This window comes from Berghia stephanieae, chromosome 1 (assembly GCF_034508935.2).
Source record: "Berghia stephanieae isolate SIO BIC M18660-M18661 chromosome 1, UCSD_Bste_1.3, whole genome shotgun sequence".
Lineage (NCBI taxonomy): Eukaryota > Metazoa > Mollusca > Gastropoda > Nudibranchia > Aeolidiidae > Berghia > Berghia stephanieae.
In genome coordinates this window covers 74,793,602-74,819,494 of record NC_088360.1, presented here as the reverse complement: position 1 = coordinate 74,819,494, position 25,893 = coordinate 74,793,602, and the positions used below count along the sequence as shown (strand labels likewise).

Sequence of the window (25,893 nt, the reverse complement as noted above, 5' to 3'; positions counted from 1 at the left end):
TTATGACACTTGAAAAAACGGTAACACCCGGATTAATACTCAAGATATATTGCTGTTTCAGAAAAACCATGTGGCGAAAACTCCCCCAGGGGGGGGGGGGGGGGGGGGGGGGGAGGGTTTCGCCCACTGGCCCATGCACTATTAGTGAACCCAACTCGGAATGAAATATAAATTTATATAATAGCATGCCTTCTATATCACAATGAGCTCCTTATGAGAAAATACTCTTTCTTACTTCAATATAATAAGTGGAAAACATCCTGAACCTTATATATGAAACACTGATGCATAGACACGAATACCAAGCTATCTTGGAGGACCTGAGCATTCTATCATGAGAATTAAATCACAGTCTTTAATCATAATCTTATAACTACTTTAAGTTTAAGCAAAGTGGGTTTCAAGGCTGACTATGACAATTTTTTTAAAATCCAAAAACAACAATAAAAGGAATAAATAAATTAACAAACAAAAGAAGAAGAAAAAAACAATCAAAAAGAGAGAAAGAAAAACGGAACATTTTTTTTTTGATTGGAAGATGAGAGCAACGCTCGATAACAACGTTGTAGAAGTCAAACTATCTTAATTTCAAATGTTTATAAATAGCTCCTTTTATTCTAAAGTTGAGCACTATTATTTCATGGTTTTTGTTTTATAATTTATATATATATATATATATATATATATATATATATATATATATATATATATATATATATATATATGCAGTGTTAGTTACGAATACAAATACAGAGCCTAGTTTAGATTATAAACAAGAACCTTTCAATGCATTGTTAGTATTAGGAAAATGAGTGTTCATTATATTAAATACAAATTACCCCCCCCCCCCCCCCTCTCTCTCTCTCTCTCTCTCTCTCTCTCTCTCTCTCTCTCTCTCTCTCTCTCTCTCTCAGACACACGCGCGCGCGCGCACATTTCAAATGTAAAATAGAATGCAGACTCATAATTTTAGCGATATGTATAAAAAGATAATAAAAAAATACCACAACATTAAAATATAACTTGGTATAAGTTGCTTATCAAATCAAATTTTTAAAATAATGTTTCATTTAGAATGTATTATAATGTAAAATACAAAAATGCTGTTACAAGAGATTTAGAATCGTCATAATATAACAATTGGCTTCTTGTAAGAAAGGGGATATTCTCATCGTATATTATGCCTTGTTATGTATACTAATGTCTCATTGACAACGACTGATAATAGAAAAGCGATTCCGGCGAACACAATCGATATGGAGTAGTCCCGAGTCACGTCGTATATCCACCCAGCCAAAGGCGGGCCGATTAATCCAGCGATTCCCTTTAAAGATGTGACGAATCCAAATGTTGATGCTAAGGATCCAATTCCGAAGTATTTGACGATTATCAAAGGCTGTAGAGGTGGGAAGAAACCTGGAAATAAAAGATTTATATTGACTCATACTCAAGACAGAGAATGTGTGGGTGTGCAGGTGATATATCTATGAGATTGCCTTTACCCTAAACCGTGCGACGCGTGTATGTTTAGGGGAACCTCAATATAACAGAGGGAGCAGCCTAAAATCTATGTTATAGCCTAGTCCTGTTATAACTGAATTTTAATGGAAACATCCCAAATGACCTATATTATTACCATTTTTATGAAACAAAGTTGTGTGTGCGCGCGCGCGCGCGCGCGTGTGTGTGTTCTGTGCTAAGCACTGTCTACAGCAAGACTCGTGTTATACTGAAAATGATGTAGCCTAGTATAGAAGTTAGAATAAACAGTATTCACGAACTAAGACTGGCCTAACTCTCTTTTGACTTGAGCTGTAGGCTTACCTGATCGTAATGTGGGTTAATGTGTTGTATCTGGAGTTACAGAGTCAGATTTCGGCACCCCTGTTTGTTTGTTTCTTTAAACCCTGTTATAACGGGGTCCCTGTGGTATCCAGACCTGTTATACATGGGTTCCATTGTAAATGTATTTCACATGGTTATACAGGTCCCTATTCAGGCTGTTGGATGATTCCATTTCATCATGGACATCATTACATTGATTGCAAGAAGTATGGAGCACATTGCCATTGTCAACAAATGTGATCTACCGCTTAAAACAGTATTGTTTTGTGATGATTTAGATACTCAAAATCGAATCTATAGTATTTATATTGAAAATTCAGGTCTTAGGATTGTGTTTATGTTTTATTGAATAATGCAAGCGGTGCTGGTTGAAGCTCAAAGAAATAAATAACAGCGGTCACATGGGATGCAAGCTTCAGTTAAATTAACGAAGACAGATAATGTGGACGTTTCGGATTTTTCCTTTGTCGATAAAACGTGATGACTGCAACACTAAATATGAAGTGGAAAATATAGAATGGCGTTAAGGTAAATAAACAAAACAATGCCAACTGTCTCATAATTGTTTTGTATCAAGAGCCAACTCTACTCTAGGTGCCAAAAGCAATGGCAAAAACAAACAAAAATGACATTCAACAATTCGAATCCTAAAAATAAATAACTCTAACTGTCCGGCGCAATGTTGAGTCTTTCTCTTCGTACTCCGTTATGGTGGAGTATCAAATACAATTTGTCTTGATTATCAATAACTCTTGTTCTGTTCACGAATAACTTTACTGGATGAAATTACTTAAAGTATTTACTATGCGAGAGCATTAATTATGCATAATTTTAGTATCAAGCTTCAGTCGTCTACAATATGTGGGAAATTACCTAGAAGAAATCCGTACATAGCAGAGAAGAGACACAAGGACCATACGGAAGTATATAACGGGCACAAGAAGCAAATCACAGCTGCAAAAAACATGGCGAGGTCGTTAACTTGAATAGGGTTGAAATTAAAATGTGCCAGTGCTCCTCCAAGTAAACGCCCTCCTATGTTGAAAGATCCTGTCAAAAAAAATATAATGAGCAATATAATAATTTGTTAAGTCCCCTTTACGCCTTAAAATTCAATCTTGAAAACTACAACAACAAAAAAGACAAATTGCTTCTGTCACTGTCATCATCATCATCATCATCATCTTCTTCTTCTTCTTCTTCTTCTTCTTCTTCTTCTTCTTCTTCTTCTTCTTCTTCTTCTTCTTCTTCTTCTTAAGGTCGAACAAACAAAATACTGGACCATAACGATCAAGAACAAATGCAATGATGGGACATCATTTGGCCACAGTCCAATCAATTGAAATAAACAAGTCAATCACGTGACCGCTAACGCCCAAAGGACACTTGACTATTATCTCGGCTTATTTCAGCTAATGCCCAACCAGAAATAAGACACAATTACAAATACAATTAAGACACAATTGCAAATATAATATACGTCTCGCTAGAAAAACATGAAATTAATATATTACGTGTCTTTCCCCCTTATGTCGGAATGAAATGGATTAAGAAAATTGAGTCTAAAGTGGTCAGAATAAGGATTTATTTTTTTCGAAATTCAAAAGTTGCGGTAAACTCTCGTAAAGAAAATATTAAAAACCTCCAAGTTGTACAAAAGATCGCTGCTAAACTCGTTTTTAAAAAAAAAATACCCCCCCCCCAAAAAAAAAAAACAAACAAACAAAAAAAATTAATTAAAATAATCATCTGTTTCTGGTCTCCTTAGGAAGTTGCACTGGTTGCCTGTTGAAAGACGCATCATCTATTTTTTTTTTTAATGTTCCAATGTCTATAAAACTAAATAGGCATGTCCCTAGATATTTATATGACCTTGTATACCACTATTCTCAGAGTAGAAATCAAAGATCTAATGGCGATAGAACAACCTTATTTAAATCTAAAACATCCTGCAAAATTGGTGAACAATAGTGCGGGGCGGTCCTTGGCAAGCTTAAGGACCACGGTCCTACGGTCCTTGGGAAATGAAGACCGCAAGGACCGGTCCGTTCATTCTTGAACCGTTAAAGACCGCTACACGATGAAAACACACGGAGTAGTCACACTCATTTCAAATTGTAACCTAATTAGAGAAGAGGGGTGATGCCTTCTTTATTTGCTCACCGTACTTCATTGTTACTTCGATAATTTAATAAAATTTGAAATTTATCCCCATTAACGGAGATAATGGCATCGCCCAAGGCGTTGATCGAGTTGTTCGTGGCGTTGATACACACACGCAACTCCTACCCCCCCTCCCCCCCCCCCCCCCACACACACACACATTAGAGGGCAGCGAGCATTGAAGAGTAAGAGAGAGACGTGAAGTTATAATAAGAGGGGGTGGATGAGGTGATAAGAGGGGTCGATGGTGACTTTTCGCCAGATCTAACAAACTCAGCTACCCATTCATTGCTGAGTAGACAGGGATTCAGAAAAAAATCGACTGCACCCGGGATCGATCTCTGGCCCTTTGCGTATAAAGAGAGTGCTCTATCAACTGAGCTATCGGGGTCCCCAAATATTCTATTGGACCTTTTAAAAATACAGACGTTATAACTGGTTTTTTTGGACGGAATAAACTAATGAAACTCATATTACTTGATTAGTTAAAACACCAAACGAAATTTTAATATTATTGTATTATTTTAAATGACAACAATGCGATAGAAAGGAGTGGCGACAAGAGATGGACAAAAGAAAACAAAAAATCAGACTTGCAACTTGCTAGGTTCGACACACACACACACACACACACACACACACACACACACACACATCTTTAGTAGTCACATACATTTCAAACAATAACCCATTAGAGAAGAGGGGTCATGCCTTCATCATAGATCATTGTCATTGCGATCATTATGGTGTAGTAAATTTTGAAATTTACCCCGTATAATGGAATCGTCCAAGGCGTGCGCCTCCTGTTCCCCCATCTCACACACGAAAGGGCGGTTTGCGGAGTGGAGGGAGGTGGTCGTCTGCCTCTATGGTCGTCTGTGTCGTTTAGTGTATGGCAAAGGGGGGTGGGTGCGATTAATTAAGTGGGATGGGTGGTGATTGGTGGAAGATAGCAAAGGACCGAGGCAACGAATCGCTGGGGAAGTAGTATGGCGCGAGACCGTTGAAAGGTGATAAGAAGTGAGGACCGGCGGCGGTCTTCCTCTTTGGGACTGGACCACGGTTCACAGCTAAAAGACCGTGGGACCGGTCCTCGGTCCGGTCCTCAGCGCGGCACTAGTGAACAATCGTTTGAATCTTCGTCACCCCGTTTTTTTGGAACGTTCTCTCCTAGAATATTAGAAGCGTTGGCTCATTATCAATGATCAACTTTCAAATCTAAATTTCTATTTTGTAAATGAAGCTTTTCTATCATGTGTGTGAAATGTAATGTCTATCGCTATGTGAATAATTGAAATTGCTGTGTTTTTATTTTTCATTGTATTTCTTTCTTTATTTAAAGAATGTAATACGCCTAGAGAGACCTGCACATTTATGCAGGTCTGGCATCCGAATCCACTTATGGGCCTAATTTAACATTGTTGTTATGGACAATATTTTGCGTCATTATTTGAGATCTCCATTACAACAATGAGCCATAAGGAATTGGGTTATCAGACCTGCAAATAATTGCACGTCGGCCTAGAACCTGATGAAATCGGGATACGCGCTATACTTACTTACTTACTTACTTATCCGAACCAGCGACCACCTGAGCTCTAGCCCTTCGGTCTTGTGCCATGACGTAGAAGTTAGATGTCTTTTGTAGTTGTTCCAGGTGACTATAAAGTGTGTTACTGATGCTTGGATTTGGTGGGAAGAATGTGCATCTCAGGTCTTCAAGAGGTTGACATTCAAGCAAGTGGTGTGTTACTGTTTCATTGGGGTGTTGACATAGGGGGAAGGAAGGGGATGTGTCTTTTGTAATTTTGCTTAAATGGTTGTTGAGCGGTATGTGTTGTGTTCTTAGTTGAAAGATGATGCTTTGCTGGTGTCTTCTGAGCTTATTTAGGCAATCAGTCTTTACAGGAGTGGTCATATGGGAAAACATACATCTACCCGTGGTGCTCATTGCCCAACTGTTCATCCATTCTTCTCTCTTATTTGTTTTGATTATTTGTTTCGCTGTGTCTAAGGATACTGGAATTGATGGTTGTAAAAGTGTTGATCCGAGTCTGGCTAGTCTGTCTGCATTGTCATTTCCTGGTATATTTGAATGTCCCGGTATCCACTGGAGAGATAAGTCTACTCTGTGTGTTGTAAGGAATTCATCTAGTTGAGATCTTAAACTATTGAACGTTGAGGAGAGTTTATCTAAATCGAGAGCTTGGAGAACCGATTTGGAGTCTGTGAAGATGACAGTGTTTTGAAGTTTTGAAGGGTTTAGCTGGAAAACAGAAGAGAGGTGTCGCAGTGAGGCTTCTATTGCAACTGCCTCTGCCTCGTAGTTTGAGCAGGAGCTTCCGCAAGAATTGTGGATTTTATAACAGGTTTTATCTGGGTATTCTACTACAAACCCATACCCAGCATTTTTAGTTCCTTTGTGGGCAGATCCATCTGTGTAAACATGTATCCAGTTGTCTGGGTATTCTTGTATTGTCTTCATTGCTAATGGTTGTATATCTGATTTGTTTTTATTTCTTGTTGTTTCTTCTATGTGGTTAGTCTTTATTTTTGGAAGTTTTAGTTCGGCGTATGGAGGTTTTTGACTGATTAAAATAGATTTTTCTCTGTTTTCTGGGAGTCTGTGTCTTTCATTCAAGTTGTTAGCAATGTGTAGCAGGGATTTTTGTTTTAATCTTGTTCTTGGTTTCCATTTCTCTGCCAGAATTCTGTTTGGATGGTTTTCCTCTTTTCGTTTGTATCTTTCAACCATTTCAAGCACTGCTGATTCTCTGCGAAGTCCAAGTGGTTCCACATTAGTATGTATTTCACATGCTGCTGTGGGTGTCGATCTCAGGGCACCGGAGATGAAGCGAAGGGCTTGGTTTTGTACTCTGTCCAAGGTTTTGTGTGTGTTTTTACTACCTACATTTTGGAGGGCTAAATTGTAGTCCATGACGGAACACACATAGCCTAAATAGAGTTGTCGAAGCGAGTTTTTGTCTGCTCCCCAAGTAGTACTGGCTAGTCGTTTTAGTAACTGGAGTCTCTTTGTGGCTTTGATTTTTACATTCTGAGTGTGTTTGTTCAGAGATAGTTGTCTGTCTAACTGTATGCCCAAATATGTGGGGTTTTCTTCTTTCGCGAGTCGATGGCCTTGGATGGAGAGTGTTATTTCTTTCTTGGAAACAGGATGACTCTTAGTAAATATAGAGTAGACTGTTTTATTGCAATTAACTTTTAATTTCCATTTATCACAGAAGGTGTTTAAGCTTTCTAAATCTTCATTTATTCTATTGGAGGCTATTGGTAGGTGCTTCGTAGTATACCACATAACTAAATCGTCAGCATATAGGGCCTTTTCTGTCTGTAATACTTCTGGTAGATCATTTATAAAAATAAGAAAGAGAGTACAGCTGAGACAGGATCCTTGTGGGAGACCTTCCTCTAATACTTCTCTGTTTGACAGTCCGTTATTAATTTTTGTTTGGATTGTTCTGTTACTGAGAAATTGTTTAATCAAGAAGTAGAGATTTCCATCAATTCCGTAGTCCATCATTTTTGATAACAACCCTTTCCTCCATACTTTGTCATAGGCTTGTTGGAGATCAACAAAAACCGCGACTGTATGTTTTCCATCTTGAAAGCCATCAATTATTTTTTGACTTAATCTAAACAATTGATCTTCTATTCTTTGCCCTATCCTAAAGCCTGCCTGATATTTATTTAGTAGGCCACATGTCTCCAGCCACCAGTATAATCGGTTATTTACCATTCTCTCAGCGATCTTTCCAACACATGAGGTGAGAGATATTGGTCGGTAACTTTTCGTTTCGTCGGGTGGTTTATCTTTCTTTAAGATTGGAATTATAATAGCATTTTTCCATCCCCTTGGTACTATTCCTGTCTCCCATGTTAGATTTATAAGTTTGAGAAGCATCTGTTTACCTCTCACGCTAAGATGCAAGAGCATTTCATTGTGTATCTTATCTGGTCCAGGGGATTTCCTTAACTTGAGTTTTTTCATAGCTCTGTGAAGTTCTGACATGGTAAAGCCCTCTTTGAACAGGTATGAGATAGCTTTTGGGGCCTTTTCTTGATGTTTAAGGTCTTTAATCAATTTGTTGTCCTTTTCACTTCTTTTTGATGCCTTGTTTACTGAAGCAAAATGTTTGTTGAAGATCATGGCTTTTTTTTTTGGTCATCTACGATTGTTCCTTCTGTAGTTTTCATGGGCTTTGGGTTGGTTTTCGGGGTTTCATTGTTAAGATTATTAAGTAAGGCCCATGCTTTTTTCCCATTTTGATTGAGGTCAATATTAGCGCATGTGTCTGCCCATTTCTTTCTTTTAGCGTTGTTAATAGTTCTTTTGACAATTGCCGATGCTTTATTGTACTCAATCTTGTTTTTAATGGTTTTGTTTTCCTCTAAGTTTTTCCCTGTTTCCTTTCTTGCATTTACTGCTTTTTCAATTTCTTTGCTCCAGAAGGGTTTGTAATTCTGTCGACTACCTCTTGGAATTCCTGCTTTTGCAGCTGCAAGAATGGCTTTGGTGAGGGCTTCGTTTAAATGTTCTACACTTGATGTATCTGTAATTTTTGGAAGCTGGTCATCTAATGTTGCTGTGAAAACATCCCAGTTTGCTTTCTTGAAATTCCATTTGGATTTCTGCTCAAATGTTTTCTTCTGTGTTTGAACTGTTATTTGTGTTAAAATTGGTTTATGGTCACTGCCTATTTCATCCAGGACTTTAATGTGACAAGAATTCAGAAGGTCAGAGGAGATGATGGTTAGATCGGGATGACTCAGGGACATATGAGCTCTGTGAAGAAGGGTGGGGACTGAGTCTGCATTTTGTAAAATGGTGAGGTTGGTTGTATTGCAAAGCTTTTCTAGTTCTTTTCCTGTGTTGTTTAAATTTTTGTATTCCCATAGTGGAGAGTGGCCATTGAAGTCACCAGCAATTATTGTGTTGTTGTATTGGGAACTGTTTAGATCTGTTAGGTTTATAGTACACCGTGGAGGGTTATAAATGTTGTAAATGGTAAATTTCTTATTTAGGTGCCATAAGGTGACTTTCTGTACATCGGTTGAGTTCTGTGATGGTTTAGAAGTAACATCTCCCGTGATGTCATTTCTTATATAAGTAATAACACCACGGCAGTCGTCACATTTGCAGGTATAGTATGTATAACCAGCAATATATTGGATCGCTATTTTTATACAGGGTTTCCTGAAGTAAAGCAATGTGAACTTCCTTTTCATTTAATAATTTCTTTAGCTCTGTCTTTTTATTCCTGATTCCACAAATGTTAATTTGTAAAATATTCAAATGTTTGTGGAATTTATTTGTCCCAGTAGCTGACTTTTCGCGCAGATCAGCCTGGGTACTCACTGTCTGGCGCGGACCTTTTCCGAGGCGACGTCCGAGCTCGTATGCTTTCCTTTTGTTTGTCATGGCATGCTGGGGAGTCTCCGGTCTGTCTTCCCACCCTAACCTGTATTCCTTGTCAGCTGCATAACATCAGGAGTTGAGCTGCAGATGCATGTTCCTCATATAATTAATTTTTTTAGGGTTTAGTCAAGTAGCCTTCATTTTGTCTTTCCCACAGTCTCTTTCATGATTGACGGTCGCCCATTCCCCGCCACCTACTGTTTCCTGGCTTGCAGTTATCAATTTCAGTTATTCTTTCTGCTTAAAGGGCCATATTTCATAAACAGAGGATCGTCACGTCCTGGGTCATTTGTGTCGATGAGAGATTCTGTGGGCCTTAAACAAAGGGATACCAGCCCTTTCCCTAAAAATCTCAATTTTTTAAGAAGGATACATGATTACAATCAATCACAGATAGTCATGCAGAAGACATGGGCCACAGGCCGACCAAAGAGGGAGTATAGAAGTGTTAAAGTTACAGCACTAGGAAACAAGTATGAGCTATAGGGGTAGATTAAGAAAAGTAAGGACATACAGAGGACACCACACTACAGAATGAGTGTGAGGTGGGTGGGTGAGGAGCAGAGCGTGTACCACTCATCGGTGGGTTCTGTCTCCTGCACCTTAAGAGGAAGGGGTCCCACCTACTCCCTAGCCCGGTTATACCGCCGGGGACTCGGTCGCGCCCATAACAAACTCAGTAGAAACGGGGAACACCACGGGAAGGTGCTGTTATGGACACAATAATGCATGAGAGGCCATATGCAATAATCTCTGTCAGACAGGATTACGCGGCAATCAATGCACCTGGAAATGAGAGGTGTTGGGTTCGAAATGCACATCAATTTCCTTTCAGCAAGCGGGACGTCCGGCCCAGACCTTGCAGCTCCCCATACGCGCTATACAAATACCATTTATTATTATTATCATCATCATCATCATCATCATCATCATCATCACCATCATCATCATTAATATTATTTATTATTATTATTATTATTATTATTATTATTATTATTATTATTATTATTTATTTATTTATTTATTTATTTATTTATTTATTTATTTATTTCATCATTTATCATCATCGTCGTCGTCGTCTTCCATCTCCTCCTCCGCCTCCTCCTCTTCCTCATCATCATCATCAGCAGCAGCAGCAGCAGCAGCATTATCATCATCATAATCATGAACAACAACAACAACAACAACAACAACGATAACATTTTATTAAATGTCTCTTCTTTTACGTTTTAATTACTTTTTAAATATTTGGTTAATTTTTTTTCGAGGCGTAACGAGACTTCATTTCAAACAATTCCTTTCACTTACCAATGAGACTGATCATCAAAGCGCCGTAATGATGAGGTATTCCATGAGCCGCTGCAAGGTCACTCAGAAATATATTTGGAATAGGATACCCGAGTTGTATGAGACAAGCCCCGCAACAAAATAGATAAAATGACGCCATTCTGAACAATTGACTCAAACTGTAGCCATGTGTCTCTGGAATAATTTCAATTGAACAAGAAGTATCTACCGAATTGGATAAATCATTGTGACTACAGTCAACTAATTCACTCTTTGTAAAATGCTTTACATCTTGAGAAAATTCCTCCTTAATTTCATTGGATGAAGAGTTGATTATATTACTATCATGACGAACTGAGCCATCGACAATGTTATTTGTAGGAATTGCCGATAAGGATCGACATTTTTGTTGTGACATTGGGCAAAGCTGATTTGAAGAGCTGAAATGTTGATTATGGACGTGCATCAATTTGGAAATGCTGCCGGTGAGATATGAATTAGCACCAATGTCTGTAAAAACGCGGGTCGAATGCTGACTCGGATATTTTCGAGTGTTGGTTTCCAATTCATTGCATTCGGTTTTTGCTGGTAGAAGATTCAGAGATCTCATCCACAAATTATTGTCGACGTTTTTTGCGATATTTAATTTGCTTGCTGAATGCGATTGGGTAGTTCTTAATTCACGACATAAAAATTCATCAGTCGATTTTAATGCACAAAATTTTCCACGGTTAGTTTTCCGCATCTGGCATTCAGCACTTTGAGTTATTACCAAGGCGGGATAAGGCATTTCTGTTTCCGGTCTTGAAACACCAGGATTGACTATATTTGAATTTGGATCGTTTAATTTACAAATATCTGCATCTTTCCTTTCTTTATCGTTTGGCTGAGCAGATACCATATCGACAGCTGATTCTTCCGTATAATTCTCAGAGGAATTCTCGTTATTTAATAAACAAACTGTTTCTTTGTTTTGATTTCTACTCGATCCATTGATATTTTCATTGTACAGTTTGGGCTGTCTAAAGCAGGAAGAGAAGACACATATATTAAGTAGCACTCCAGCTAATATGAGAACAGTTCCACCTAATGAGTAATAATCCAGTAGAGCATTGATGACAGGTGCCATGACGAGGAGACCCATTCCAGATCCCGATGAGATAATGCCATTGGTTATTCCCCTTTTCTTGTTAAAGTAACCATTTACGATGACCATCGAGGGCAGATAGACTAAACCAATGGAAGCACCTGTAGGGAACAAAAAGCAATTTTTAAATACTGTGAACTTGACATTGATTAATATATACAGTCTCATCATTTGAAAAGCCAGCTTTTATATTGAGTAATATCCTCTAAATGTGTTCAAAAGTGCTTTACAAGGGATCCGCTGCTGTCGTTTAGTTGTAAAAGCGTTCGGAATACCAAAACGCACGAGTGCAAGAATCCTGTCTAAAATATAAGATTCTTGAACTCGTACGTTGAGAGAGCACGTTGGGCACGAGATCGAAAGTTCAAACGCAAGACTCCAAGAATATATTTATTCTATCCCTACAATTACCTCGAACATGTTCTTTCTGATCAAGATTTAACATTATTAATACCAACAGGTGAACAGTTATAGACCATCCAGATACGGTAAAGATATCAATACGTGTCAAAATCTAATTTTAGAAAACCGGTTGTGCGCGGGAGTAACTTATTTCTTGTACTCCTACGTTTTTTACAAAGAATAATAGGTTTGCCTCGTAATATGTTTCCTCTCTGTTATGCTATGGTAAAATCGGGGTTTCCCCAAACCGAAAGTGAAGAGGCATATTATGCGATCAATTGTCTCAAAACGGTTTTAAGTTGGGGCGAACCTGATGATCAAATTTTTTAACTTAACTATTAGAATCTGATTGCTGTCATTGAGATGGGCAGATTTTGTTTTTCTTAAACCTCAAAGTGATTTCAATTTCCATAATCTAATCATTTTGACTTTAAACTTAATCTCTATCTTAAGTTCTTTTCGACTTAATACCAGATTGACGCGGCGATTCACATATGTGACCCAACGTGTTAAAACGGTATTATGTCGGAATGAATAGTACTCCAAAAAGTGAATTTAGAAATATAAGAATGAGAAATACGAACTTCGAGTCTTTCGCAAATCAAGAAATAGTATGATTTATTCCCCACCATAAGGAAGAGAAACTAACCAAAAAATTTAAAAGTTGTGGCTATAAATTGAATTTATAGCACCGTGTATATCCTGACAAAATACCGATTTTAAGACGATGTGTCATGACTGTAAGAGGGCAACATGAAAATGAATTAACATTAACATTCCTCGGTAATATCAAGAGAGGCCCGTGTGCAGGTAATGTGGAGTTTCCACCATTGCTGGATTATTAACCCAAAAAACTTGACCATTTATTGAACACCAAGGTGATTCCTGCTGGCACGTTACGTTTCCTGTTGATAACTTATCTATACTTTATCACGGAACGCTTAGTCTAATACAGCATCTTACGAAATGGCTATCTTTCAAAATCAAAACATCCCTGTCACGTTTGAGAAAAGTCCGCCAGACAATATCGTGGTGGTAATCGTGGGAGTCCTGATAGCTTAGTTGATAGGGCACTCGTTTTACTCGCAATGAAACATGTAATCGACCTTGGGTGCTGTCGAGATATTTGTTTTTCTGTCAAAAGTATTGAACAAAACTGAAAATAGCAGCTTAACAAGATACTTAACATGTAACGTTTCGGGCTCAAAAACCTTCTTCAGACATCAAAAAACCCTTCAAAACTATTAATTCGAATTTGTATTAATAATACAGAAATATGTAGCGTCTATGACACACTGGTTGTTTTGAATAGGAGACAAAAATTAATGAATGCACTCAGTTTAGGTTCAAACAAAGTGGGTCGCTTTGCTGGCTTTTTACTCGCCTCTCTTTGATGATTCATTTACACGTCGGTTGAACTTTACTAACTGATGAAAACGAAATTGGCGTCACCCAGCTCTTTGTTGTTGTTTTTAGCAAGTCATTCTCATGAATAGTTCTCACTTAATTCTATTAATCAGACTATAAACGCCACATGACTTTTGATGAAAACAGTAAGATCTTTTAGTTCCAAGTAAGATTGAGCTTCACCTTTGAAAGGTTAAGTTGTTGGGGTTATTATTCGGTTTTCATTTTCAAACGCAGCTTGGCTGTTTATTTCTTTTTCTTTCTGACTGGTAAGCGCTGGACTTGCGAGCATGGTTTGCACACACAAAACGATTAATCTTGGTTTCGTTTGTACCATGACAGACAGACTTGGAGTTCAAAAGGCTTTCCATAAAAGACTTGCTATTCGCAAGACCCTTACAAGCCAATTCCCGCCCCAGCTCTAGTTCCCAAACAACTTTTTGATGCGCTGTCAATGCTAGCGAGACAACTCTGCGACATCCCCACTCTGGCGAGCCTCACACTGGCTTTAATAAATACAATTTGACGTCTTCAAATAGAAGCCTGAAAAGCGATTCGACGTCCACTCTGAGCCGGACGCCGAATCGAAAGTCATTCCACTCCGTTTGTGTCAGCCAGCGCGTAAACTAATTATCACAAAGAGGCGAGTAAAAAGCCAGCAAAACAACTCCACTCTGTTTGAGCCCTTACAATATCACAACCTCTCTACTATCGCGGCTAAAATCACAACCATTATCATTATGATCATGATGATGATGATCATCATCATCATCATCATCATCATCATTAGTATCAGCACAATCACCACCACCATCATCATCATCATCATCATAATCATCATCATCACCATTGTCATCGTCACCGTCATCATCATCATCTTCATCAATGTCACAATTCACTATCGCTGGCTTCGTCACCATCTTCTTTGTAGTCACAATGATTACGTCATCACGGTCATATCACTCACTTCCCATCACTCCATAGGAAAGCAAAAATAGATAGACATTAGAAGACTGCGATGCCAATGCAAAGGCTATACAACTCATTACGCCCCCAGCAAATGACACGGCGCGGAATCCAAACCGCTTCAACAACAATGCAGCCACTGATCCTAGAATAGAAGGAATAAGTGAATGTTGTTCTTCATTAGGTAAAATCACGTCAATGCGTAGCAAAGTCAATATACTCGTATTTTTGTCGAGGTCATAAAATTAAGTCATTAAACCACCATACGAAGGTATGATGCATATTTTTATGGTTTTCAGAATGTTGTTTGGGGTTTTTTTAAAACAATAAATCACCCAAAGTAGATTACTAAGTTACTTTTATTTACTTATCCTCTTGGTGCTTCAGCTGACACAATAGACCGCCAACCATCAAGGTCTGCTGTTATTTTGAGAATTGTCCCCACGTCCACTTCTGGGCCTTCATTCCACAAGGGTCCCCTTCTCCTCCTTGCTCCCTGCGGAGTCCTTCCGAGGGCGACCCTTGGTTTTACCTCTTGGTTCATCAAAAGGACATCGCCAGTCCACCTCCATCCTTTTCCTTTCACAATAAGAGATACGGGCTCTGGTCCTGTTCTCTTCGTCAAGTCGCTGTTTGAGATGGTTTCTGGCCAGAATATCCTCATTGTCTTCCCTAAGCATTTGTTTCGGTACGTGTCAGGTTTATTATGGATACCTTTAGCAACTCTTCATTTTCACCACGCATAGCATCACAGACAGGATGTTTTATTTGAAAAACCTAATGTACTTTTTGGTCTGTATTTTCTTTGACTTCCAAATATTTCCAAGAGCCCCAAATGCACTCTGGTTTAGAGAGCCTGTAGAATTTTAACCTCTTGAGTTTCCATTCCTAGTGATATTTCTCCCTAGATGAGTGAATGTCCTCTAATTCCTTATTGCATGCAACAACAACAAAAAATATCCTAACCTTTCAAATGTTGATTTGATTTTATTCGCATTCGATGTCTTCTTAGCGCACGACTTGGCCCATTTACTTGAAGTTACCCGTGCCATTTAGGCCGCCACATTCTCCGTCATGGGTCATTTTCAAACGGCAAAAATTGTATTCAGGCCGTCCTCTCATAATTACAACAATAGAATTCACTGACAATAGCTTCTTATTTCTTCGTGGCTAGGTTGAGTGGTGTATGGGTTGTGTGAAGTGTAAAGTACTTTACTGAAGGTTAGATTGTTATCGCTCATGATGTTCGTCGTAGCTTGAAGGTGTCAAAATACGAAGCATAACAATGCCTTGACCGTCGACAACACAATACTGATGATAAGCGTTTATTTTTTTAACGCACAACATTTGCCAGTCGGACATAACTTACCAACACACAAAACTGTGTGTAATCTTAAACGTTTATAATAGTCTGATTAATACAATTTAGTGAGAACTACTCATAAAAATGACTGGCTAAGAATAATAACAAAAAGCTGAGTGACATCAATTTCTTTCCTTCTATTGAGCTATTGATATTGTTAGTTATATTTATTAATGAGAAATATGAACATATAAATAGATTAATCATTAACGTTCATAAAGTGCATTTCCACAGATTCGTCAAGCTCAACGAGTTTCTTAACGCTTCATTAATTTCTTTAGCAAATGAAACAAAGATTTCATTTCATAAAGGACAAGTCGTTGGTAGGTGTCCTTTTTGAACAAACTCTCACAGTATCAGTACCTTCCTACAACCAAGTACTCATTTAAACGTAAGTCAAGCGGGGTAGTGTGTGCAACGTGATTAACCCAAGAGACAGCCCGTGGCTAAAGCTTTTAAATCAAAGTTCCCTATTTGGTCAATGACCAACCTCAACGTCGCTCGAATTTTATCACAATATCAAAATGAATACGTTGATAGGACGTTTCTATTCCAATCATACCACCAAACGCTAACAGTGATACATGGGTAAGCAATTTCAAATTTCTGACTCGGTAATTTACTGACAATTGATTAAGGTATAGTTTTACAAAACATATTGCATTTATTGTACAGACCTTATCGCGACATGCCTTGTTCTACTGTCAGTGCTCTGCAATAACATTTATTTCACTTGTTGAATCAGATTTAATTAACGTAGAGAGTGAGATAACAGTGACGCATGCAGCTTTTTGGACAAAGATGGCGCTAAATAGCATCAATGAAATTTTCAAATCTATGTCCAATACGTAGAGATTTGAGCAGGTGCATTTTCAAGGGCTTACGTGTCAGGGTGCCCAAATACGAGTATAGACTCGGGAACTTTGCAACGAGCCATTCCTTATTGAACATTAAAGACTTTGTATTGAGCTCGATGTTAGTAAACTACATCTGCTGTCTACCATTGAATCTCGTAAGATGTGTATAATCCTTTTTTTTCCAGCTCCACGACCCACATAACGTGTACGTTCAGAGGGCATTAAACCCACTCTGTTTCCATCAACACAGCGCTGAGTATATTAACTGAAAAACCATCTGTTTGTTGTTTTCTTCTTGTTGAGACCCTCAAAGAAGTGGTTTATTTTTTGTTGGCAAATTTCATGCATGTCCACTGAATTTCTGGTCCCGTTAGGCAGAGTCAAGTATTGCTCATTTGTTTATCCAAAAAAATGAAGAAAAACAGTTCAAGTCATCTCTTTTACCTCTTATAAGACTTTTCTTCTTCTTCTTCTTCTTCTTCTTCTTCTTCTTCTTCTTCTTCTTCTTCTTCTTCTTCTTCTTCTTCTTCTTCTTCTTCTTCTTCTTCTTCTTGTCGTAGGTTTCATTGTCTCTGATATATCATAAGGCATATAGGGCGTGCTTTCCCATTTCCTTGCTCGTATTCCTTCAAGACATCCAATTCTCAGCGAGTAATCAATATTCGAACACCTGACCCTCAATTGGGTTCAATAGTCTGATGTCACGTCGCCCAGCAACGGCGAGCAGCGTGGTTCTAAACAAAGAAAATTGGTACTTTTTGTTCTTCATGCTGGCTAGAACTTGTCATGTCATGTGATCAGAATGTATAAAAGTCGAAACATGATCATATTTATAATGTTTTTCTCCTCTGGATACACTTTTATGCTCGTCGGAGAAATATTTCATAAGGGCGTCCGCCATTGTTCTGATAGTTTAGAGCTAGATACTAAGTTACTATGCGTCATTACCAGGGAAGTGACGTCATGACTGTTGAAGCCAATTCACAAATAAAATAACATTAGGGAATGAACTTTCAGAAAAAAAATAAATTCCAAATAAACCCTTCAATGAAATGAAGGTCGAAGTGCTGTTACTGCTTTCTTAGACATCCAGTAATTTGAGATTAATTTGAGAAATTATAGTTTGAAAGAAATACGTCCCGCCATTAAGTGCTTAGATTAAGTCATGAACTTAATATACAATATTTATAAATGGTTAGACAATGGATTGAGTATCAAGTATACACGCACTTACCCATCGTTAAGTAGGCTCCAAACAAAGAACCTGCAAAAGACGTGACAAAAGCGCTTGCATGAAACTTATCATGAACATAGGGATATAGAACTCCGTAGCCGCTTCCGATTCCGTCGAATATGAAAGAATTGCAAAAACTGCCCACCACCACGATCCATCCCCATCCACCCTCCGGAAAGTTTGATTGAATTGTATCTATTTCATCGTCATCCTCTTTTACATTCTGCCCTCCATGATGAATGGAATCCTCCTCAAAATCATTACATTTTCCACATCTTGATCCACCCATCTTGTCACTTTCAGTTTTAGTGGAGCAATATTTACATACTGGCAAATATCCGTTATGACTTTTAGGGTAAATTCTAGCGTTACTGTCGTCACCAGATTCAGAAAACATTTCCGTGTTTGGATATCAGGGCTCCATCTTGTTTTTATAAAATATTATGTAACCTGAAAGGTATAAAAATTAAATAGAATAAGGAATACAATTAGACGAACACAAGATCATGCAATCATTACATACATACCAATGCTTTAACAAGAAGCGCCATCCCTTTTGATTCGCAATAGCAGAAAACTAGTGAGTTCATTTTCTAAATGCATTGTATGAATGAATATATTTTTAAAATATATTTGAATTTACACGAACCAGATCGTACATGAAAAGATGTTTTTTGAAGTGACGCCATTTTTCTTTTGGTCCCAAATTCGACTGTTCCGTTCAATTAAAATTCGTTTTCACACGAACTAGATAATAAATCAAATTAAATAAATCACAACTATCTAGACTAGCATATATTATCTTCTATAAGATTCTTTAATGGACCTGAGCAGCTAATGCCGCAGTCAAAACATGACCCAGATAATAAGATGCAAATGACCAGAACTATGCTGCGACTGACCCTTAACCTTGTCATATGGATCCATGTTTGTTTGGAACTGTGTCAGTAAACCTGTGTTCAAAATGAAGCAGACACATGTGCTAAATACGCAACAGTCTGTAATTGGTTTTTGTTGTTTAGGAATGAAAACTGACATTTATCAAAATAATATTATATCATAAAAGGCGGAGTTTAGCATTAATATTTAGGGATTAAATACGTTTCGGATTGAGTATGATTCGCTTTTACTGTTAGGGGGCCGGTTTTAGACTGACACGAAGCGGTCAAAATCAGTAGGAGTGGTTTGAAGGAATTGTAGAAACAATTTACAAAAGGGTATAAAATAGAGTGTTTCTGATCAAACCTGGATTCTACTTTACTTTGGGCTGCACATTTTTACTTTAAACTTTTTGTGCTCACCATCACTGACTGCATGTCTTATTTTGGACTTTGTATTTGTGGACATAAATTGTGTCGAATATGTAAGTTGAATTTTTAAAGTCTTGAATAAAGCCAATGAAAAGCCACTATACGAGTCATCAGCCTTTACATTATAAGTGTGCAACTACGCCACACCACTATCATCATTATTTTACAGGGGGGCGAAGTGGCCCAGTGGTTAAGGCATTGCACTGTGATTCGGATGACCCGGGTTCGAGCCCTGCTTCGGGCACTTTCATTTTTTTTCCTTGAGCAAGATTATCAACCCCCAAATTTGCTCACTTGGACAACATGGGTGATTTCTGTTGACATCAGACATCTTGTTTGATGAGTTATCTATCTATATCTATTATTACTATTATCATCATCACTATTATTTTTAATTGTACTAATATCATCATTATCTACCACTACTACTACCCCTCCCCCCCCCCCCCCCCCCCACGCAGCTATATTCCACAACACAACATCATATACACACATGTATATACCACACACACATACATACATACACATGATAAGAACACACAACACGTCACTGCATAACAATACTAATCACCGCCCAATCAATAGCGACACACCGAATAAAAAAAAATAAGGACGGAAACAGCAACAACGAACTCCTTTGAAAGTTCACTACGGACCTATTGTCGACCGAAGAGATGGAAACCCGTCGAAACGATCGTCTCGACAGAATAGTGGGAGTGTTCTTACTTATTTTATATGCTCTAACCAATATCAACGAGTATTCTCGTACCTACGAGTATCCACCAACACTCATAAATAAATATATCCAAAATACATATACGTTTGTTTGTGAATGCCTGTGTCCAAGAAGGCGGAAAAGGTGGGGGGGGGGGGTATTTTTTTTTTATATTTATATATTTTATTAAACGCCACAATAGATAGAAGTGTGTGGTGGTGGGGGGGGTGGGGGGGGTGGGGGGGGAGAGAGAGAGGAGGAGAGAGAGAGAGGAGGAGTAGAGAGAGAGAGAGAGAGAGAGAGAGTGAGAGAGAGAGAGAGAGAGAGAGAGAGAGAGAGAGAGAGAGAGAGAGAGAGAGAGAGAGAGAGAGAGAGTTTTTAATGAAAAAAAAAAGAAAGAAACAAACCAAATCAAAAGTCGTGAGGCGTTACCTGTGATCTGGCCTTGGGGAAAAAACACAGCTTATGTCACAATTATAATCTTTATTCATTTCTGCGAGCGAGGGAAGTGAACACATCTTACCCAATACTCAAAGTGATTAACGTTACTTATATGCTTAGTAGCTACAGTCGATGATCGTTTGACTGAACAAGGCTATTCATAAATACCAATATTCTGCTCATTACTAGATTCGTGACCTTTGATGCTGTTCATAACGCAAATAACATAGAATAATATCCTTCGTTATTGGAAAAAAAAAAATACGTGATCAGCTGATTGCCCTCAATCTGAGAACGTGTCGATCCTCGCACGTCGTCTACGCATCGACACTAGGGGAGGGCATCCGGGTCACCAAAAGGTCAACGATGCTTTAGGTTTTGAGAAGTCAGGTCATCGACGACTGAGAAGGTACCGACCTCGACTTAGTTCTCGATGCTTTTCTCGTCTCGAGAATCTCGGTCGTCGATGCTTCTCGTATTGAATCCCGAGTCCCGAGTCTCGAGACTATACTGCGCGAGCGACGCACGCGTTACTAACAATGTGTACTATCTGCATTGTTCACCCCTCTCTCGTCGGCGATGATTTCAGCGAAGCTCGAGACTTTTTTGCGTCTCGATGCTTTTTTGAGTCTCGAGACTAAAAAAAGTCTCGAGCATCGCTCTAGTCATCGGTGCTTTCATTCAATACCTAGTCATTGGTATTGGGTATTGACGTTATATCATATTTTAAACAGCGAACAAAACAGAAACGTCGTAAATAGATCAAAATGGTTATAGGTATCAATGTTTTATTATTATACAAAGTGAATTTATTTAATGTATTTTAAGTTTTAATACAAAAAAGCCATCCAAAGCTCAGTTGAAGTGCTACTTCTCGGGAATTCCCGACTTTTCCTTGGTCATCGAGTTCGGGAAGTTTTGAGTGTTGGTGGCCGATGACTTGAGGTATCATCGAGACTTCCGCTCGACACTAATCGACACAAACACCGTACTCTTTGGATTATCAAGTACACACTCACACATAAACATACAAACAAGCAAATAAACGCACATAGTATGCATACTCACACATGCGAAAATGAAGGTAGTTTAGAATCATGTTTTATCTCACTTTATTATCATTATTTCCATATGCTTGGTCTTCACACAATCTAACACAGCGAAAATCCATGAAGAAAAACACAAAACGAAATGTACAACACATTATTCTTGTTTCAACGCATAACCCCGCTTCACTAACTTAATTTATAGATTTCTTTATAAGCAACACATCCGATCACAATTATTCTTACACGGCATTCGTAAAATAAATTGAGGGATGACTAACGGGAGTTAACATTCTTGCTTTTTGATATTAGAATGGTAAATTGGTAGATGTATAAATAATAAACCAAGTTGTCGCTTATTAAAAAATATGGAACGATTGAATCTTTGAACATAGACTGAGTGAAAACTCCGGATATTTTAAAAAGAGAAATAGTATTGCCGTTTTGGACTAACATTATATCAATAGGGTGAATGATGATGGATTTGGCTTCAATTGAGCGATTAGTATGATGTCAAAAGTGAATTATCCTACAATTTTGTTTTATTTTTCACAATTTTATTATTGATGCCTAGTTCATCGATCCTGTTATTATGGGACGATCCGAAACGTCCGTATATTATTTATCTATGTTTATTAACATCAGGCTTACATTCAACTTTATCACTGATTTTTTAAAACCCACCTTTTTGAGCTTAAACAAAATTCATATGCATGTTTGTTATACGCGTTTAAGGTGTGTGAGTAATGAAATGCACTCTAAATTAGAGTCTAATAATAATATTAATAAATGGCCTTCACGAGGTATGTTAAACAGTCCTGAAATTCAGCTGTTAATGAAAGTAGCCCGTATATTATCTTCATTGCATTCACCGCCAGTGATCCTCATGTCAGATAATGCAATTAATATTATGTTATTTGTAATAAAAGTCTAACTGATATTTCATTACACGTTTCACGCAATGGTTGATAGACATGGTGTTTTCCAATTTTGAATAGGACAGCGATCATGTGATAGATAGGTCTAAGTCTAGGTCTAAATCCAAAATGATTTGCTGAAACACTCTATTATTATCGGCAGACATCAACATCGTCACGATCTTTCGCACACACAACAGACACGTGTGTAATGAGGAGACACAGTAGCCTCATTTCAGTGCACATGAGTCAATCAATATTTTTTCTCTCATAGAAATAACAATGGGTGTTCCTTTTTAAAAAAATTCGATTTTATGTTTGAACAATTCGATTCAAGTAAATTCTGTCTCAACTCTTTATTGTTATAATTATATTATACGGTTTGTCTTATACTCACCATGCCAGCTCATATTGGAAAAAAAAGACAAATATATGTTTTTACAAACGTGCTTATATTTTCTAAGAGTATATATATATATATATATAATATATATATATATATATATATATATATATATATATATATATATATAGTAGTACGTAGACGTACGTACGTACGTACCGTACATACATACTAATACATACATACATACATACATACATACATACATACATACATACATACATACATACATACTACATACATACATACATACATACAATACATACATACATACATAATACATACATACATACATACATACATACATACATACATCACATACTATACATAACATACATACATACATACATACATACATACATACATACATACAACATACATACATACATACATACATACATACATACAACATACATACATACATACATACATACATACATACATACATACATACATACATACATACATACATACATACATACATACATACATACATCACATACATACATACATACATACATATAACATACAACATAAACATTACATACATACTACATAAATCATACATACATACATACATACATACATACATAATACATACGTATGATTGTTGTGTTGCATTTGAGACACGTATAAAATAAAGTAAGGTACTTTATCATTGTTAATCATGTTTGCAATTACAACAACCACTACTATCATTTAGATTTTGCCCATTATTACCCCCCCCCCCCCCTTTCTCTCTCTCTCTCTCTCTCTCTCTCTCTCTCTCTCTCTCTCTCTCTCTCTCTCTCTCTCTGTATATATATATATATATATATATATATATATATATATATATATATATATTGTGTGTGTATGTATGTGTGTGTTAGTGTGTGTGTGTGTGTGTGTTTGACAAATTGGAATTTGAGTAATTCTAAGACTCTAATACCACTGCACCGATATCACCAAATTTAGCATGGCGTTTACAATTGACAAGGTTTACGGGTATTATGAGGTAGTTTAGACATCGTTTTATCGTTTTTATCGAAAAATCAAATTTGTTTCGTCAAATATTATCGAAAACAGACGCTATCATTTTTAGCAAGTGGGCTGTGTGTCAACCTTCCGAGTAGCGAGTATGACGATGAGGTTAGAGTACTTGCATTGAATCAATACCAGTAGTGGTTCCTCTCATTATTTTGAATACAATCAATTTTTTAAAATTTCTATAACCATTTTCTGCTTTTAACATTGGGGAAGAATACTACGACACGTAGGCGAAATATATCAGATATTAAAGACAGAAAATGTCTCTTCATACGCAAATTAAATGCTCCGTGGAGTTCTCCAACGAAGTCGGAAAATGTATTGTCTATACAGACAATAGAAATGGAGTTCACATTTTATTCAACACTTTATGTATGTATGTATGTGTGTGTGTGTGTGTGTGTGTGTGTGTGTGAGTGTGTACGAGGGTGAGTCAAAAAGTAATGGGACTCTCCTTAATACTTTAAAACAAATTAATCAATGCCATGCATCATATCTCAAATTAAAGCCTGGCCGAGTATAATGCTCCTTCTCAACATAGACTCCGCCTCTCTCGATAGCCAGAGTCTACCTTTTTGTAAGGCCATGTATTCCGTCCTCGTAAAACAGGACTGAACTTTCAGCCATATTTTCACTACTGCCTTGGCTTCTTCATCGTCTTCAAAGCGATGTCACCCCATTGCCACCTTCACTGGAACAAAAAAAAAAAAACAAACAAAAAAAATAGAAGCCTGAAAGTGTCAAGTCTGGTGAATACGGAAGGTGAGACAACGTCATCCATCGATTACCTCCCTTTTCCAGACACTTTCGTGTGGAAGGACATTTTCATGAAAAAAAAAACAGTCTCGTTCCATCTCCAAATTTGGTCTAACTCGACACATTCTTGCTTTCGGTCGCTTCAATGTCTATTTGTACCTGCTATCTCATCAAGAGACGTTCTTCTACCAGATCTGATCCGAGGCTACTCAGTTTGTCACAATCCCAGTTTGTTATTGGCCCAGTTTGTCTCAGACCCATTTTGTCACAGGCTCCAGATTAGCGCAAGCTGACCTCGGATGATTTCTTTGTTTTCCTTTGTTAGACTGTAAATCTTGTACATGATGTACAATTATTAAAGTTTTATATTGTCCTGCATATCAGAAATTAAGATACCAGATTATTTGTTTTCTAGAATATTGTTGTATGACTACATTATTCATTTCAGCCCTTCAATTTACTCTCTTCTCATAACTTCCAGTTGCAATCATTATATTTTTCACACAAACTGAGTTGATTTGTATACAAACTTTTAAAAGAAACATATTTATGTCTTAAAAGAAGACTCATGAATAAGACAGTTTTTTTTTTTTAAATTCACTTAAGCATATAAGTATTGATGACAGTAATAATTACAGCACTTTAACTCTGTAGTTGTAACTTAAGATATACATTCTCCACCTTCAAATTGGTGGTGTAGAGATGGTCTCTCTTAAATGTCAATTCAGCTTGTTTCATTTTGTATGCGAATCAAAGCAAATCACCCTATACATTTTTAACAACTACTAAAAAGCCCGCAATTTCGCGGGGAAAGAACTATTTTCATTCGATATTGCCTGAATCATTTTCTTGATTAGCTTGATTACGATTAGATGCATATTTTAATCGATGTGCTTGTCGTCGTTGCCATGCATGATTCGGCATGATTTTAGTTTATCAGTCAGTAGATATCAATATCAATAAATCGCAAGTCTTTACCACGCTTTACTTGGGAGGCTTTCCGAAAGCTCCTACAAAGGGAAACAACTTAAAAATATTCCCTCAACTAACCCCAAGAAAAAGTAGAACCTAGTGCCTTTAACTAACCCTAATAGGAAAATAAACACCCTCGCACCTTTACTAAGACTTATGACTAACCCTAATAGGACAAAAAAAAAAAACAACTCTC

The 25,893-nt window shown here is 37.5% G+C and overlaps 1 protein-coding gene across 4 annotated transcripts; it reads right to left on the bottom strand.

The window, feature by feature from the left end:
* Nucleotides 1-732: 732 nt before the first annotated feature.
* Nucleotides 733-21,963, bottom strand: LOC144956892 (monocarboxylate transporter 14-like). Of its 4 annotated transcripts, none has more exons than XM_078887704.1 (6): nucleotides 21,643-21,963; nucleotides 18,109-18,558; nucleotides 14,656-14,799; nucleotides 10,754-11,980; nucleotides 2,719-2,895; nucleotides 733-1,416 (listed from the first exon to the last, which is right to left on the bottom strand). In XM_078887704.1, exons 2-6 carry the CDS (start codon nucleotides 18,503-18,505, stop codon nucleotides 1,169-1,171), a joined length of 2,193 nt encoding a protein of 730 aa, XP_078743830.1. In that variant the 5' UTR covers nucleotides 18,506-18,558; nucleotides 21,643-21,963; the 3' UTR covers nucleotides 733-1,168. The 4 variants fall into 4 exon arrangements, with proteins under 4 accessions (XP_078743830.1, XP_078743837.1, XP_078743856.1 ...); XM_078887711.1 differs by lacking the exon at nucleotides 21,643-21,963 and adding an exon at nucleotides 20,566-20,943; XM_078887730.1 differs by lacking the exons at nucleotides 2,719-2,895; nucleotides 21,643-21,963 and adding an exon at nucleotides 20,566-20,954.
* Nucleotides 21,964-25,893: the final 3,930 nt, after the last annotated feature.